The 17,614-nt window shown below is 40.2% G+C and overlaps 2 protein-coding genes across 4 annotated transcripts in view; both read right to left on the reverse strand.

The window, feature by feature from the left end:
* Positions 1-41: 41 nt before the first annotated feature.
* Positions 42-3,772, reverse strand: LOC110853324 (organic cation transporter protein). Its single transcript, XM_022101578.2, has 11 exons — positions 2,567-3,772; positions 2,365-2,501; positions 2,091-2,298; positions 1,909-2,012; positions 1,686-1,843; positions 1,455-1,623; positions 1,000-1,389; positions 795-925; positions 597-713; positions 459-526; positions 42-386 (listed from the first exon to the last, which is right to left on the reverse strand). The coding sequence occupies exons 1-11, from the start codon at positions 2,660-2,662 to the stop codon at positions 111-113; spliced, it is 1,854 nt and encodes a 617-aa protein (XP_021957270.1). The 5' UTR covers positions 2,663-3,772; the 3' UTR covers positions 42-110.
* A 590-nt stretch (positions 3,773-4,362) lies between these two features.
* Positions 4,363-17,614, reverse strand: part of LOC110853122 (fat-like cadherin-related tumor suppressor homolog) — a 116,727-nt gene continuing 103,475 nt past the window's right edge. For 2 of the 3 annotated variants that reach the window (XM_035854506.1, XM_022101363.2), the window contains 20 exons: positions 17,259-17,397; positions 17,051-17,155; positions 15,528-15,741; positions 15,337-15,388; positions 15,049-15,252; positions 14,682-14,833; positions 14,244-14,562; positions 14,023-14,160; positions 12,613-13,410; positions 12,022-12,536; positions 10,937-11,055; positions 10,670-10,847; positions 10,316-10,451; positions 8,965-9,045; positions 8,421-8,907; positions 8,081-8,338; positions 7,662-8,017; positions 7,290-7,591; positions 6,928-7,226; positions 4,363-6,851 (listed from right to left, as the gene is read on the reverse strand). In XM_035854506.1, coding sequence (XP_035710399.1) covers positions 6,013-6,851; positions 6,928-7,226; positions 7,290-7,591; positions 7,662-8,017; positions 8,081-8,338; positions 8,421-8,907; positions 8,965-9,045; positions 10,316-10,451; positions 10,670-10,847; positions 10,937-11,055; positions 12,022-12,536; positions 12,613-13,410; positions 14,023-14,160; positions 14,244-14,562; positions 14,682-14,833; positions 15,049-15,252; positions 15,337-15,388; positions 15,528-15,741; positions 17,051-17,155; positions 17,259-17,397 — 5,691 coding nt within the window. In that variant the 3' untranslated portion in view covers positions 4,363-6,012. The remainder of the gene's footprint in view (positions 6,852-6,927; positions 7,227-7,289; positions 7,592-7,661; positions 8,018-8,080; positions 8,339-8,420; positions 8,908-8,964; positions 9,046-10,315; positions 10,452-10,669; positions 10,848-10,936; positions 11,056-12,021; positions 12,537-12,612; positions 13,411-14,022; positions 14,161-14,243; positions 14,563-14,681; positions 14,834-15,048; positions 15,253-15,336; positions 15,389-15,527; positions 15,742-17,050; positions 17,156-17,258; positions 17,398-17,614) is intronic. The other variant, XM_035854505.1, reaches the window with a different exon arrangement.

A 17,614-nucleotide genomic window follows, 5' to 3' on the forward strand; every position in this document is an offset into this window, starting at 1 on the left:
CAAAATCGCATTGCTAGTTTACGTTAATTTTACAAGGTGTATATTGTTTCTTACACTTTTATTCACTAGGTTGCATTAAGCTTTTTTTGTACAAATGATATCACAGACAATCACGGAGAATTATGAATAACGTAATTACTAGTTCCTGACAAGCCGCCGTTACTTTCAGTTCGAGACTTCTCGTCCACGGCGGAACCAATGTCTAAGCCGGAATTAAGCTTAATTTGAACACTGACAGGAGGATTATTGTTCCCATTTTTCTCTAATTCTGTAATTTCATCAAACATTTCTGAATCTTTGGTTTCCGGAAGTAATAACGATAGCAGACCCGCGGCAACGGACACCAAGCCAAATATAATATTGGGCAAGTCTCGATATGAAGTTTTCTATAAATATACACACACAAAATTGTATTAATTTGTGAAGAAACATTTCATGCATTTGAATTGCAAACTCACCACCAAATCAACAATAAATGGAGCCAGGATAGATCCCAACCGTCCAAATATTACGGCAGAAGCTAATCCTATAAAAATGAATGCCAACTTTTTCAATCAGCGTTATCATTGCACATTCCAACCTGACAATTTTGTTACCTGTTGTTCGTGTCGAGGTCGGAAAAAGTTCGGCCCCCAGAAGATAAAGGACTGCAAAACATGTCGTTATAAACAACTTCCCCGACATCGATACAGCAACTCTGATAAGTTCATATTCTGCAATAATTCGCTCAGGTTTTACTCCTGTTTTGGCAAATTTTGGGAAATATATCAACCGGAAATGAACGACTTCTGTACCTGCGGGAGTATACGCTACGATGAAAGAACACACCGCCGTCAGCGTAAATGTCCCAATGACCGTCGGTTTCCTACCCAAAATGGTCAAACAAGGGATAACCAATGTGTAAGCAGGCACTTCCATCAGTCCGCTGAAAAAAAGATGAGAAATTTATAGAAAATAAAATTGATACCCGAACTTATGAAATACATATTCCCCACTTACGCCAAAAAAACTAAAAGAAACGGATCATTGGTTAACGTCGCGGAATCGAAGACAACGCCATAATAGACGAGATCCACAATTATAAAGAGTGACCAAATTAATAATGTACGTTTCCTGATTTCCCGTGTTTTTAAAAGTTTCCAATAATTGTCGACACTGACGAGGAGGATGGAACACAATTTGTTTGCGTGGCGAGCGTTGAGCTTTGATTCGTTGTTTGTAGAGACGGACGGATTATTTTCTCCGTTGTGATGTTGGTGAAAGATTTGAATAAGTTTTTCCTTCTCGGGGATTAATTTTCGGTTAATTTTAGCCACGTAGGACAGCGTTTTGTATGCAGCATCATAATCACCACGATGCAACAGCCAACGTGCGGATTCTGGGAGGATCCTTCATGGAAAATATGTGATTGTTAAAAATTATGGATTACCACTTCCGGTCTACAACTTAATTACCAGTAATATGAAATCAGAGCAAGTCCAATCCCGGTGGAGACTAACTGAAAATCTTCCCAGCTTCTGAAGAAATACCCCAAAACAGCTAGCATCATGTATCCCAAGGCGAAAGATAATTGGCCGAGCAATCCAAGACTGGCACGGGCTGCTGGGTTGGCATATTCCAACACTGATAAGACAAAAAAACAATGATATATCTGTTTTTACCCTCAAATAAAATTATCCAGTTACTTAGAACGTAGCAATTTTGATAACTTCCGGCCACCCCGGCTGCTAAGATGAATCGGAAGAGGAGAAACAATTGATAAGAAGTTACCAGCCCCGAACCAAATCCGCCAAAGAGCGAGACAAACAGAGAAATTAGGGCGGATCGACGTCGTCCTAGAATTCTGCGGAGGTGAAAGGACATAGAAATTATAGTGTAAATTAATTTCTGGCTTTGAGCGTGGCTCACTGGTCAGATAGTGAGCCAAAGAATAGTGACCCGATAAGCACGCCACCCATGTAAGTGCCTTGAATCGTACCGACGAGGAGGCGACGATGGCAGACGAGATTGAACTGAAGGAATTGAAAGAAAGTTAGAAAATTCAAAATGCGAAAAAACTGGAAATCTTTGCAGTAGAATTATCTATGTACTTGCGAAACTACTGTCGAGTTGTACACACTTCTGTCCCAGTTCCACTCGGTGACACACTCCTTAACGGGAAGGGTCGTACCGTCGTCATCACCGGAAGTGAAAGTTGAGGAGAAAGCAGTCTCAAACGACGATCCGGACTCGGTCAGAATTTGAGTGTAGTTGAAATCATAGTACGAGCAAGGCTCCCACGCGTAAGGAGATCCAGCTCTGACGCATGAAAAAATGTGCAAATAGAATTTTTGCAATATTTGCATCTTTTAAATATGTATGTACCTGGCAGATTTTGGTATAGAAAAGTTGCGAATTTGTTCCAAAGTCCAGCCCGATTCATCCAAATCGTCTACTTTGCACCAATGCGGTGGAACTGCGGCGAGGAATACGGCCGACAAGTGGTGCCATGAGAGGAAAGCCTAATGTTTAAAGCGATAATACTCATTAATCTCATAAGTTTAGTTTATTACCATTATTCACTCACTTGTATCGTCATGCAGAACAGGACTAAACCTTGGAATCGCCCAAATGTCCCGACCTGATTTAAAACTCCGTCGAATCCTTCCATTTTTTGAGTCATTTTACAAACTAAACTTCTAACAGGATATTTTTATACAATAAATATTCGAAGTTATCTACACGTTACACTTTTAGTCTGGTTCTGGGAATAAATCTTTCCACAGGATTAAATTCCATGTGCATTCCACTTTGAGATTTCGTATTCCGATCAGGGAAGCCTTTACGTATTTACTAATCAACTAAATAATCCAAGAGTAAATATGCAGTACCAAAAAAAACTGAAATCACATCACATCACGAAACACTGCATGAATTGAATCTTTATTAAATCTCTTAAACAAAAGCACAATTTGTTATATTTATGAATCTCAATTGATACCACTTGAGCAAAATCTCACTAAATTAACTGGCTCGTCGTTACGTACTCATGTAAATGTGTTGCAAAGTGTTCCTTGTCCTGCTCATTGTTCTTGCCCTTTACATGCTCTACTTCTACTTGTCTCAAAAAGTCAACTTTTATGTTTCTCTATTTCATTGATTTCGATTACACCCCTGGATTTGATTGGTCTTCATGCATAAAACTAAATGTGCATAATTTTCAATGTTATCTTAATGTATTAAGTATGTTGTTGTGATGATATGTCAGTAAAATTGTCACTATTCTATGTATGTACACACTACTTGCAATACTGCATGTCGCCCTTCTTCGTCTCAAAGTTCAATCAAACCATGCGAAATTCACATACATATGCAAAACTGCAACTAAATATATATACATATGTACGAATGGATGTACGGGATGGACGCGTGACGTACCCGGGATCATCACACCATCGCAAAATATCCTTAAGAAAAAAGTAGTTCGATATTCATGTCATTTGCTAATACTTTACTGATGCACGTATGTATTTATGTTCTTATGTGAACTTTTACTGATTCGCAAAACTCTACTTTATGCGATTTCGCTTTCTTGGCACCACCAACCACTTAATTTGCACAGCTTAAAGAGGACGCACACCCACCACGAGTGAGAATGTATGAAATTTAGATCCACGCGATAATAAATTGTATCGTTTTACTGAATTTATTTCTAATGCTACATTTATTTTGGAAGTAATCGAGGCACGGATGGAAGAAGGAGATGAAGTTCGGAGAGGAAAGAAAAGAAAACCCGACCCGAGTTTTAGTTTTGAAGAGGAAACGTGTCCCAGCATTGATTCCTATGCTATATACCGGGTAGTAGCACATATGCATACGCTTATACGCAGTTACTTACTTACACACGGACGAGGATGAGGCTTAAATTTCGGTGCCATTGTTTTCACTCAAATATTTACTAAACAAGGATCCACTACGGATGAATGTATGCATTTTTTCGCTCTAATGACATCAAATTAGACATTGTGAGCAGACAACAATTGGTAATAATTTTGATTTTTCCTTTAACCTCGTCTCATCTAAAAGTAAAATATGAAATACATGCATTTTAAAATCATGTGTGGGTACAAAGTTCAACTTTATGTGCAACGTGGGGAATTTATTTATTGATGTTAATTACCCAAGGTCTCATGATTTGGGAGATGATTTATGATGTCTCAGACAAGGGAAGAATTCATAAAGTGGAAATAAACCGTTCTTTTGTTGTTGGTACAAAGTTAGATTGATGAAATTTAAATGAAATTAGACCACACACGCTTCAATTTCATCCTCTCAATGCCACGCTTATGATTTTGAAGTAAATTAATAATCAAATCAACAGTGTTTTATTTCGTATGTTCTTTTTATTCATTTATTTTTTAAAATCAGCAACCATTTTGAATATCAATTTACCAATATCTAAAAAAAACTTGTCATAATATTCATAAATATTTGTATCATAATATATTTACGGGAGGAGTTGCACGTATTATGTAAACTTTTTCATGTCATTTAACTAATAATTCAACATTTATACCACGATTTATAATTATACGATAATGATGATTCATGCGATTTAAGATTATACATTACATATTTAAATACGTTACCAATAATTTCTTTCGTTTTAGCTCATTTTCTTTCTCTGTGACAATATTATTAAATTGTACGACTAGTTTTTTTTGCAGAAAATAAAAGAACAAATAATTCGATTTTTATACAAGCCTATTTTTACACCTAAATACTTCCGTAATATCAAAATCACACAAATGTAAATATAACAAATATAGCAAAAAAACGACTTTTTAATTTATACACTTTTCGTTATTTTCACAATATCGCTTGCACTCAAAGAACAAGAGAGTAGCAAAACAGACAACACTTTCATCCGCGTGTAAAATAGTAAATTAATAAAAAGATCATTTACATAAATTATGTACATTTTTAATATACACAAATTAAATTGCTCCCCGATAAGTAAATAAGTTTCAAAAAGCAGCTATGCGAATTCATTTAACTTCGAACCTTCTCTTACAATACGACTTCTTACAATTAATAATACAATGAGATTTTTTTGACAGATATTCAGTTCTTCTCAGTCAACTATATTAGACATGTAAATAAATTATTACGTAATTACGTAATTTTATATTTGCATCATCTTGCTACACAACATTAAGTTGATTTGAATTCAATTTATATAAATAGTCAGAGTAGAGAAAAAGTTGAGTAGAAATAGGTAGAGAAAATATTAATCTCATTTTGTTTAAAGTTGACAATACAAAATAAAGTAAAAGATTTTTTTCAAAATTTACTTTAGTTGTACGTTTTATGACATTAATTAATTATTTATACATACGCAGGTATGTAGTACATTCGGGATAATTGTTTGTTTCAGGGCACACAGAATGAATGATTATTTACATATAATTACGAGATTTTTAAAGTTTTTTTAAACAATTTAAATACCTGCATACACATTTTATTTAATGATTTTTCTCCGTTTTAGGCACTTTTATAGAAATGTGGGTTAGATTTCTGTAACAAATAATGTTCTATGTAGAAGGGTTTTCTAACATTATATTTTAAACAGTCTTTTTTATCTGGGTTCTCCACTATCGTAAGTTCGGAAATTGAAAGTTAATTACTCGGCTAGAGGTATATTTCCGGTTTTCAAATGGCAGGTTATTTTTACACGCTACGATAAAGTTAGCTAGTAGGATAGCACCAATTTGAGAGGGGTGACGATGACAAGAAATTGAGGATTCGTCACGAAGGAATTGCATATCGACAAGAAATTATGAACACAAAATTGTTATATTACTTATAACTCTGGTAAAAAAAATCGTCACAAAAATTATGGCAGGGTTTTTGACATCGTAACTTACTTGTCACGCGACTAACAAAATATGAGAAATTTAACTGATTACATTATAAATAATTTTAACAGTCCGATGTCTTAATAACGTAAACTAAACATTCCTTCTGTACATGTCAAACTTGTGTTACATGAGTAGCCGTAGTTTTTGCATTGGAAGAAGAATTATTGGAATTTGGGCTCTGTTGAGGTTGTTGACCCGTTAAATTTTGTCTACGTGGAATTTTACTCGATAATTTCGACGAAGATGACGACGATGTTATCGAAGGGTTATTTCCACTCCCGTTCAATAACAAGGAAGAATTTTCATCGTCTTCATGTTGCTGCTGCTGTTCTTTCAAAAGTTTAGCTTTGCTATTTCCTTTTGAAGGTGTTTTGTCTTTGTAGCGGTTTCGAATAGCTACGGGTGCCGGTGGAGGGACGTGTTGTTCCACCTCGGATCTTAATTGTGGGCAAGAACAAAGCCCGGTGGAAGGGTCGTAAACATCGTCACCACCACTTTGTGTATGCGGAAGTAAATACTGATCAGGGTGAAGGATTTGCCAATTTCGAGGGGAACGATTTCCAGGCAATTCTTCTTCAGGGGTAACATCATCGAGACTAGTTCCGATCACGGCGTCGTCAAAATATGGGAGAGAAGTTTCGTGCGGGGGTGGTAACGCGGCCAAGTTAATGGTCACTGGACCCCCGGGAGTGGAAGAGGAAGACGGGAGATCCAAGTTGTTACTGGGAGGATTTTTGTGAAGATGGTGACGATGATGACCACCATTTGAGATACGGATATCGGGAATATCTGCGGGGGGTGGGGGGAGTGTGTTTGTGGGGGAAATGTTGTGCGGTTGTTGGGTGAGATCGGAATGGTCCCAGTGGTACCCGTCGGAAACGGGGGAACCGGGTTTGGACGAGGTACCCGTAGCGTTGGGTCGCGGGGCCCAATTGAGGTCACCCTTCATGTCTGGAGAATGTAGGAAAATTGTTAAATAAGATAAGTGTTAAAAAATGTTTTGTAAATAAAGCTCCGTTTCTCTTACAATTTTGTACTTTGTTATCATAATCGTCCCGATTTGGATCCCAATGTGTCAAAGTGGAGCATCCCTTATCCTTCATGGGTGTCATCATCATTCCTCCTCCCGAAGTAGAACTCCCTTTCATCAAGTTATTGATAAACGTTCCCGGTTTGTTATTTTCTGGCTCTAATTCGCCCGTGAAAAGGTCTGACGTTGCAGAAACGGGACGGACTTCCAAATTAGAAATTTTAGAGTCACGATTTCTCAAGAGTTGTTGTGCTTCTCGGTTACTCGTGTCACGATCGCGGTTATCTTTTGTGTGTCTGGAGAAAAGGAAACGGGGAGTTAGTTCCGTAAACAGGAAGCTTAAATGATAAGTTACTTACCCATTATCTTTTAATCCCCTCGTTGCCGTGAGTGCAATGCCGTTTGACTGACCCCCTCTTTCTCTCGCAATGCAACACCTCCTCACGAGAATAAACGCGACGATAAAAGTGACCGAGGTGACGATGACAAAGACAACGATGAGAATGAGGTCTTGATAGTCTGACACGATAATGGAAGGTGCCGTTAAGATGCGGTTACATCGTAACCCAGTCGCATTTGCGGGACAGAGGCATCGGAATCCACCAGCAAAATTTATGCAGGTCGAGGCTGGTCCGCATGCGTCACCGCGTTCACATTCATTCTGGAAACATTAAGAAGTATGAATATTTACTTCGGACGGACGAAAAATTTGGGACGGAATTTGGTCTTACAATATCAAGCTGACAAGTGGCCCCCGTGTATCCACCTGCACACCAACAAATCGGACCTGACGGACCATCTTCGCATTCACCGTGATGTTTGCAAACTTCTTCTCTTCCGTCATCACCACCACCCACGCCGGAATCGGAGGAAAGCCGCACCAAGTCCGCCGTTGATAAGGAATCAGTTCCTCCCATTTCCGAATTTTTGCACCAACGACCCCGTTCACAACGAGATCCAAACGTGCCTGGAGGACATAGGCACAAAAACTGTGGTTCCGATAACCATTCACCACCAGCACCACTGCTGGACACGAGCGATGGGGAGAAAGACGCTCCATTTCCTCGATCAGAAGTAGACTCGGTTGCTGTATAAATAATTTAGATATCAAGAATTTTGTATTAATTCGTACATATTAACAAATTATTACCTGTTGGAGTGCACGTGCCCCCATTTAAGCACGGTTGTGATCCACAAGGATCCAAATCATGTTCACAGTTATGTCCGTGGAATCTTGAAGGACAATCACATCTGAACCCGGTGCCTGCTCCGCTGGATGTCGGGGTGGAAAGTCGGTCTTCTGAACAAGACCCTCCATTCAGACAGGGTTGGCTTCGACAGGCTTCCACAACATGGAGAATTCTTTCACATGAGAATGACACGTTGCGAGACCAGAGTAGATGAGACCCTAAATGGAGCATTAATTATTATAAAATGAAACCAAATAATGTGAGATGCACAACTAATTTTGAACTTGTGCATGTCCATACCCATTCGATCACTGTCCGACGAATGGAACGGTAGCGGAGCCATTCTACCCGAAATCCCTCCTGCATTATCATTCTTGTTCTTGCTGTTCACATCCTGATCAAAGTTATCCTGATCGGTGTCATCAACATCTTCCAAGTCTAAATTCTTATCTATCCCGTCCAAGTCGATACGATTGATTCCCGGAGTTATGTAATGTTTCACTTCCTGAATGTGCAGGTCTGAGCTGGACCCTGGTCCCGTCTGGTGGTGAAGGTAACCGTACCGCAGGTCTTTCATACACCCGATGAAACCTTGCGCTGGGATGAGACTCTCCAACGTGGAGCCGTGAAGCCCTATAATCTTTGCACCAATGTACAGAATTCCGCCGGTATGAAGTGACCTTGCCGCTCCGGGAGATCGTGCGCTGCCTGCTCGGGACCGCTCATCGACTGAAAGGACGGCACGATTGTCGCGAAGGTGGAGAATTATTCGGTGCCAGCGATTGTCCTGTTCGGGTTAGAGATACATACATACAAATAATCTTTGCCATCCTTTATAACTAACCGACACGGAGATGGATGTCACGGTGAGAACTTCTTTCCCGGTGCCGAGATCCCATGAAAATTGGACAAGGCCTTGGCGAATCTAGAGAAAAATAAGACGTGATATTTAACAATCTTTTTTTTAATTTGTTAAGACTTGCAAAATTGAGTAGGTTGATGATCGATGCATATTTTTATTATCCTAATGTGCAGGCAAGCAAGGTGAAAGTTAAAGATTTTGAGCGACAGTATTATTGAATTAATTACAAAAAGGTTGTGCTACATGGGACCACGTGTATTTACATTGTTTTAGACGATGAAAATGTGCGACTGGGTCATTCTGCTAAATCCCCACTTCCTTATCCCGATAAATTATGATTATTATGCAAATCCTGTCCCATATCATGGTAAGTGCTACACCAACTCAATTCTAGACTGAATTTGCCTACATACATAGTTTTAGTTACTGTACATGAATAATATCCCAGCTCTGTTGGGTTGCTTTAACCCTGTCGCCGTTGAGGAAGGGTACGCGATCGCACACCATTTCCGGGCCGACCTCCGGAAAAGGATGATTTTATTATTGTCTCATGAATAATAGGTCATGAGAGGGATTAACGGGCTCTAAACCACAAAACGGGCCACCACTTTATGACTGCAATAATGCTTTCTCTCTCCACAACATAATCCTACACGACGTTACTGCCTCTTCATAATCCAACACCCCGACCAGACCACAGACATGTCATAAATAGAAAGCATGTATTTAAATGGGGTCAATTTTATTACACATGCAAAACTCCACTTAATATAATCGGACTGCTCCCTAGGTACGATTTCTTGGGGCGTTTTGTTCCACAGAAGAAATATTTTATTAGAGCAAGTACAGCTCGAGGCAGGCGGAGAAAATTGTAATGAGCTTAAAAAATGTGACATTATATTTGTACGAGTTTTATTACTTCATAACTTACCGTGGGTGGCTTATAAATTGTCATAAATAACTCAAACTCCTCTGGATTCAAATTATGGGGAAAGTGCTCGAGGTGTGATTTTGTGGGGATGTCATGTGAAATTATCTAGTCAAATGACATAGGTAGGTACGTACGTAAAAGACAGGATATGATAATACACAAACATTTACTTTAGAGAGAGAGAGAAGTTTTGAGAATATAAATCATGAAATGTGATAGAGCCAGGAGGAAATAGTTTTAACCTTTTAACCTAATTGTGCATGTAATGTGAGAGCACGTGTAATAGAACAAGTACGCAAACCATGGTCTTAAAAACGTAGCAAAATAATAAAATGCGTGATCATTAACCGTTAATTAATTAATAGATACTCATAACATTTCAACCTTGACATCTCAACTTACCTCGAGAAGAGCATAATCAAAATGTCCGAACGAGTGAAGAATCGTTCCGGCCGTGTACAGAGTTTTGATTTTTATCGAAATACTCAACTCTCTCTCCAAACTGGGACCCACGTTGTACGCCAAGAAGCTTCGACCACTGAAATAAGTACATGCATACATATTAGAATTATTTAAAATAAAATGGCAAGCGTTCTGCAGTATTTGTCCCCACAGTCGAGTCAAGAATAATGTGAAATGATTCCTTAAATTCTTCTGGTCTGTCTGGAAGACGTATTAATTGGTCTGTCGGGATCTCGCGGCGTTCTTTTCTTTGTCTGTCTGTCTGTGTGTGTGATATTATTATTACCACATTACCTGAAGGAGACGGATTGTTGGGCGCAGTGATCGTCTTCCTCACACATGCCCCCAGGAGGACAGTAAATCTTGCGACATAGGCACGCATAACCTTTTGGCGAAGAGTCGGGGAGGCAAACGTACCCCGCCATGCATTCCGAATGGGCACAGGCATTTATTACTTTCTCACATCGGGGACCTGCACATACACGAGGAGCCAATTTTATTCAAAGTTTCTTCCTGAATATAAAAAGTGTACTTATGTGTTTCAGAAACTTATTTATTTACCTCCAAAACCCGGCGGACAGAAGCAGACGACCTCCAACAAGTGATTAGGTGTAATTAGACTTAAAGTTTCGGTCGAAATGAGAGACTGTGTCCCTTCAAAGGTTGCAACTGTGCGGCATCTGTAAAAATATGAGGTCATGTTTTTTTTACAAAACAAATTGCAAAAAATTCAATATTGTTATGCAAAAATTGACAAATCCTACATGACACATATCCCACTTGTGTGAATGGAATATGAAATTGATTGATTTCATGCATATGAAAATCTCGAGGGGAAAAATTCGCACGAATTGGAATAACATTTATGTTTTCGTGCAAGTCGAAACAAATTCCAGGCAGAGAAAGAAGTATTGAATGAAAAATTGGGAGTAGTTTACTAGCAAAAAAATGGAAAGGACAAGAATTGATGATCCTCCGTCTTTGTGAGAGAGAAGGAAAAGTCATACTTTTTATGTGTATGTATCGAATTCCAAGAAAAAAAAGAGAATGACGGAATGATTTAATGTACTGTTTGAATTGGAATGATGATCGGCATGATTCTCGTGCCGAATGCTGCATCATGCTGCTGCTTTCTCTCTCTGAGGAATTTTGGCCAAGTTTTTTCTTTCCTCATGTGATGGTGACGACGATGCTGATAATAATACCTCACTCTGCTCGTCCTCGTTTGTCTGAACTACATAATTTTTTGTGGTCTTTATACATACCATTCCTTTTTGTAGTTTCTTTTCTGTTTTTTTTCGTACGTATGGACTACTGGATTGGAGTGGAGTGTAAATGAAGAAGTGGTGACTGCGAGAGAGTCGACTGTGCTAAGTCTGATAGATGACCGGAGACCAGGAAGACTATGTGAAAGGGTCGACTTTTGTCGTCCACTCCATTTCCGTGAAATATGTATTTAACCAAAACAAACCACTTTCATCTCAATGGAATAAATGATTTGATTACTTAACATGTCCTCCTGCTCTACTTTCTCCAAGTAAAAGGTTATGATTCATATTTATGTCGTCTGAGCAAATATTTATATATTTTGTGGTGTGAGAATGTGCCATTTTTTGTGTATCAGAAATATTGTAAAATGCACTTACTGTCCCCGATCGCATGAATTTTCTTTACAAACATCGAACGTTAATCTTGTGACTTTTGCACTCATAACAGATTCGATTTGTGGGAGGGCAAACTTCAATTTTTTCATTAATTCGGACGGGTTGACAAAAGATCCATCAGTGCTTTTACGCACGGAGAGGAGTATATCGACGGATGGGATGGTGTCACTAATGATGGCGTCACTCATGGTGTTATTATTCGCATTTTCGTCGTCACCACGTCGGACCCGCCGGACGCCGGAAGTGGCTGCTGATGGTGATGAGGAGTAGTCTTCTGCCCGTTTGGAGGATTGTACGGATAAGATGACGACGTCGTAGATTGAGACACCATTCGGCTCCAAGCCCATGGATTCCTTTATGGCGTTGATTAAGGCAAAAATCCTGGTAAGCAGGCTTTGCGGGTTGTGCCCTTTTAATGTGAGGACGACTGCAAAAGCGCTGATGTCTTTGCGGCTCTTTTTCTTAAATGATGTCGTCGTCGAGGTGGAGGTCGACTTCTTAAAATGGAAAGAAATTATTAATTAAATTAACTATATCGACTTCCGGTTTAACAACAAGAAATCAATTATTTACCCAATTTTCACCATCCGTCTTGCCTCCATGATCCCCGTCTAATTTCATATCGGGTATTAAACTAGCTAAAGTCACCACCCGAATGTACGCATCTCCTCGCGCTGTCCATCTCCCATCCGACACCGTCACGCCCAACTCGTACGTTCCAGATTTCAACGGGGTCAAGCTTTTCAGGGTCCCATTTGCCGCGTCAATCATGAAATGTGTCGATGAGGGAGTGTCGACCAAGGAATAGAGGAGAATATCGTATGGATCAAAGTCAGACGCGTGCACTTTTCCCAGAGGAATTCCAGCCGGGTAGGTTTCGTCGGCCGTGATGGCAGTCACCGTTAGCGTGGACACGACTGGGGGCCACTGAGACTTGTCGACGACTTTGACGGTGATATTGGCGTCGGAATATAACGGAGGGTCGCCATTGTCAAAAACGCGGAGCAGAAGTCGGTAAACAGGTTTTCTTTGGGAGTTCAGCTTCCCGGCGACGTTTAACATGCCAGATTCCGAGACGGTGAAGGGAAGCGAGGATGAAGAACCGGAAGTGGAAGACGAGCGTCTCTCCGCGTCGCGCAAATCCCACGAGAATGGTTCGCTGTTGGGCGCTGCGTCAGCGTCGGAGACGACAAATTTGTGAATCGTGTAGCCAATTGGGCGATCTTCTTGTACGATGAGTTCATCCGTGGGAACACGAATCAATGGGGGCGAGTCGTTACAGTCGAGCACGTAAATTTCCACGTGGGTGGATGATGAAAGGGGTGGAGTGCCTGCATCAACGGCCCACACTTCGAGAGAATAGTGCGAAATCTGTGGATGAAAAGGGACAATATTCCATTTAAAACTTTTGCGTCATAAATTTTTGTACTTTCACCGTAATTAACATTTTACATCACGATTCACAATAACTTTTCTTTAACTTCTCAAGTTTCACGTTAAAAATTGCTCATTCTCAGTTTGATTTCCTTCATGAACATTTTCACACCGGGAACGACGGTGTAAAAACCTAAGCTCAACAGCTCAATCAATTTCCCTTACTCTGATTCTATGAGCAAGAAATATATATCCAAGTGACTGAGTGACCAGTGACCACGCATGTCGCCCCTGCACAAACCCCACGTTGCTGTCACTTTAAAAAAGATGGATTACTTTCTCCCTCTCCTGCTCAATCCCTCTCTCTCATAATTGGAAAGTTGACTTTTCATTAAATCTCGTCACAGTTTGATGGCTAAAAGAGGTGGGTGGACAAGTATGACAAGACCATCAAGCTGACCACCAACAACAGGTTTCTCCAATTTTCCCTCAACGCGAAGATTGATAACTTTATCGCCAAGAATTCAATTAATTTAAGAATTCCACGATCACCCAGTTTTCAATTATTATGAGAAATATAAACTTTTTATGAGATTTTGAATTTCTTACCATTTCTCGATCTAGTGCCGACGCTACTGAAACGATGCCATTGTGCGCGTCGATTTTGAAATGTTTCATCCTGTCCCCGGTCCCAAGTTGGTATGAAATTCTTGAGTTTACCCCGCTGTCTAGGTCAGCGGCTTGAATCTGCATGGTAAAAAAAATTATATGTACACGTACACATTTAGTTCAACACGTGCTAGCAAAACAACCGAATTATCTGTACGCACCTGAATCACAGACGTCGCAATTGGCGCATCCTCAGGAATCTGAACCGAATAGCCGGCCCCACCCCCACTGAATTGCGGGGCATTGTCATTTTGGTCGATCAGCGAGATATTGACCAGCGCCTGGGAAGCGAGGGGAGGTGACCCACCATCTCGCGCTCTTACGGAGAGCACATATTCTCGAATTCGCTCATAGTCGAGACCCGCTGAGACAAATATGACCCCTGATTTGGGATGAATTCCAAAATGCGAGTAGCCATTCCCACCCACGATGTCGTACGTGATGTCAGCATTTATTCCGATGTCTTTCGACGTGGCGAGTCTGGAATAATGTATGCAACTATATAGTTTAGCACGATGTGGGGTCATTTGGGGGATTTAAACTTGAAAAATCTCAGCGGAAGAAATTTTAAAGGATAAATTCCCCAATTTTAAACTTACATCCTTGCGACCTCCGTGGAAATGGGGGCCAGCTCAGATATCGTGGCTGAATAATAGTTGAACGCAAACTCGGGAGGATTATCATTAACGTCCGCGACCATAATGGACACATCGACGACACTTGATTGCGGCGGTATACCTCCATCGGTGGCCTGGTGGAAAACATAAATATTAGATGCGATGATAGCACCACTTTCCGTGTAAAGTGTTCCATAAAGAAATACATAAACAAGGACATCATTCTAACAGTGCCCCAGAATCGTCGTTAAGAAAATGTATCACGTCACATTTCGTGGCCCAGCAGCGACAAAGATTGATCACAGCAGAGAAGAGGACGACAAATAAGTCAAGAGCACAACATGCATACCTGGAGGGTGAGATTATATCCGGGCACAAGTTCCCTGTCGAGCGGTCTAAGAAGCGAAATCACCCCTGAATTAGAATCTAACGAGAATTGGTCATCAATCACCGAGGCCCCAGAGGTACTCGACACAACGGAGACTAGAGAATAACGGACGCGTCGATTTATCCCGGCGTCTGCATCATCCGCGTGTACCTTCCCGATTAAGGCCTGCATGGACACGTACAATACCCGGGTATTTTATTATATGTAAACCACTTTACCATATTTTAAGCAGACATTTTGCAATCTTACCCCGACTGGAGCATCCTCCTTCACAGTGACGATGTACAGATCCTCTGAGAATCTGGGGATTAAAATTATGCATGCATACAATATTTATATGCATACGTTGATGGACGAACGTTACGTAACAATTCATCCGACTAATTTGCATAATCCTTTTCATTTCTATTTATGAAGGTGAAAGTAAGCATGTCACTGACCTGGGTTCTGAGTCATTTTCGTCGGCAACAGTTATCTTCAAATCCACTCGACAAGCTTCCCCACTTTCGCTGTCTTCTGCGTATGCGATAAGATTGTAAAATGGTTTAGTCTCACGGTCCAGTCTGATCCGCGTCGTTACGGCGCCAGTTTCTCGGTGGATGTCGAAATGTTGGGCACCATCTCCAGCCAGGGAGAAACGTGGGGCGAGAGCACCTGGGGAAAAAAATTGGTTATTTGCATTCCACTTATTTCGAGTACGTATTACGAAATTCTTGGCGAGTTTGTTACTCAATGGAACGAAACAATGAATCAAAAATGGATCAAGCTTAATTTTCTATTCTTTGTTCCTCCAAGAACAAAGTAATCTATTATTGACTCCTTTCACTCGCGCACTTTCCTTCTCCGTCAGTAAATAATAATGACAAAGGCTTTTGTAAAATTAAGTAGTTTATTTTCTAATTTGAGAGACAAAGCGGTAGGCGGAGAAGGGCCCGTATTTCTAAAGAGGATCGAGTGACTTGACTATTAAATCATCTGTTATCCTCGAGACACTTGACTCTCTTCTGCCACTAATTGATAAGCGGCCGACCTTGCTGTGTGCAACGTTTTGCTCTGTGTCGCGAGTGACTGACGGGAAAATAATTAGGAAACTTTGTGAGATTTTTTTTGTATATTTTGTGTATACGTATTTATTTTGATAGAAAAATAAAATAAACGAGAGTCCTTTCTGCTCCGTTTTAAAACCTACTTTACAAGACAATCTGCATTAAAAAGAGTGCATGTAAAAGGATCGAGTTTCCCATTACATTTTCGAGGACCTTTAATTATCCTGGTTTTAAAGTAGCAAGTAAACTGGAGGAATGGAGGAGTGGAGGAGAGAGAGTAGAATTACAGGAGGAGGCCGGTCGAGGCTCATCATTTCATTTTACAAGAACAAAGTATCCCGAGTAAAGTGGAACAAAACCATGAGAAAGTAATGAGACAGAGAAAGTAGAAATACTACAGAATCCAATCCAATTTGAATCAGAATAACGAACAGAACTTTCTCTTTCTGTCGCTGTGTTCTGCTCTTCCGTGTTATGTGTGTCCACAACGGAACGGGAAAGTAATCAAATTCTCCAGGATTTTGGAATGAAAATCTTATGAGGGCTTAACATGGCTTAAGTAGTTGGAGGAATGGAGAGAGAGAGAGCTGTGTTTGCAGCGGATGTCGACTCCTGCCTCACTTTCAAAACAGGATGCTCTGTGACATACTCGAAATGTTTACGGGGTTAATATTTACGGGGAGAAAGTACACGAATATTTGCATTATTATTGCAATTATAACTTTCTCCGGATAGCTGAGTGAGAGGAGATTTAGTGCTATGGCGTGCCTAGATTCTGCTGAGTTGGTTGCTAATAGCGACCTAACCGTGGCCATGGTTGCCAAACTGGTTTAGTCAGATTTCAATCGAGTACTAAACTTAATTGGAAAATCGATTAATTAATTAATAATCTTAGTCAAATCGGAAGAGAAACTTACCGAGATCGGGATCATGAGCTTCCACCGTGACGACGTACGTCCCAATGGCGACACTTTCCGAGAGTTCGGCGTCATACTCGGGGAACGTGCAGACGGGAGAGTTATCTGGAATTGTAGTTAATTATGTGCATACGAAATTAAATTATATGTAAATTATATCCTATTTTAATTGTCAAAATTATGATTAGTTGCATAATAGAGTGCGTACCGTTCACATCCATCAGGTTGACAGTAACGTTTGCAAAGTCGGTGAAAAACCCGTCAGTTGCTACGATTCGTAGCTCGTACTTTTGAACTTGTTCGTAATCCAGGCCACGCCATATGCTAAGTTCGCCACGATCGTTTATCTGGATAAGCGATAAAAATAACAATTGGAATAATGTTTTCATAAAGGATGCCTAATGAAAATCAAATCCGTCCAAGATTTCGTATGAAAACCTTGAATAATCAAGAGTGAAAGTTAGAGGAGAGTAAATTGGATTTGGGATCTGATCCGGGTATCAGATTCATATTTTCACTCATAACTTATTAACAGCTTTCACTGAGAAAGTGAGCTTCACGGAA

Source organism: Folsomia candida, unplaced genomic scaffold (genome assembly GCF_002217175.1).
Source record: "Folsomia candida strain VU population unplaced genomic scaffold, ASM221717v1 Fcan01_Sc008, whole genome shotgun sequence".
NCBI lineage: Eukaryota > Metazoa > Arthropoda > Collembola > Entomobryomorpha > Isotomidae > Folsomia > Folsomia candida.

Excerpts from the sequence above, each read along its gene's own strand:
- LOC110853324 (XM_022101578.2), bottom strand. The coding sequence starts at position 2,662 with ATGACTCAAAAAATGGAAGGATTCGACGGAGTTTTAAATCAGGTCGGG. Across the intron at positions 2,013-2,090 it reads ACTCGACAGTAGTTTCGCAA|TTCAATCTCGTCTGCCATCG; the intron begins GTACATAGATAA and ends CAATTCCTTCAG. Across the intron at positions 714-794 it reads CGTAGCGTATACTCCCGCAG|AATATGAACTTATCAGAGTT; the intron begins GTACAGAAGTCG and ends GAATTATTGCAG.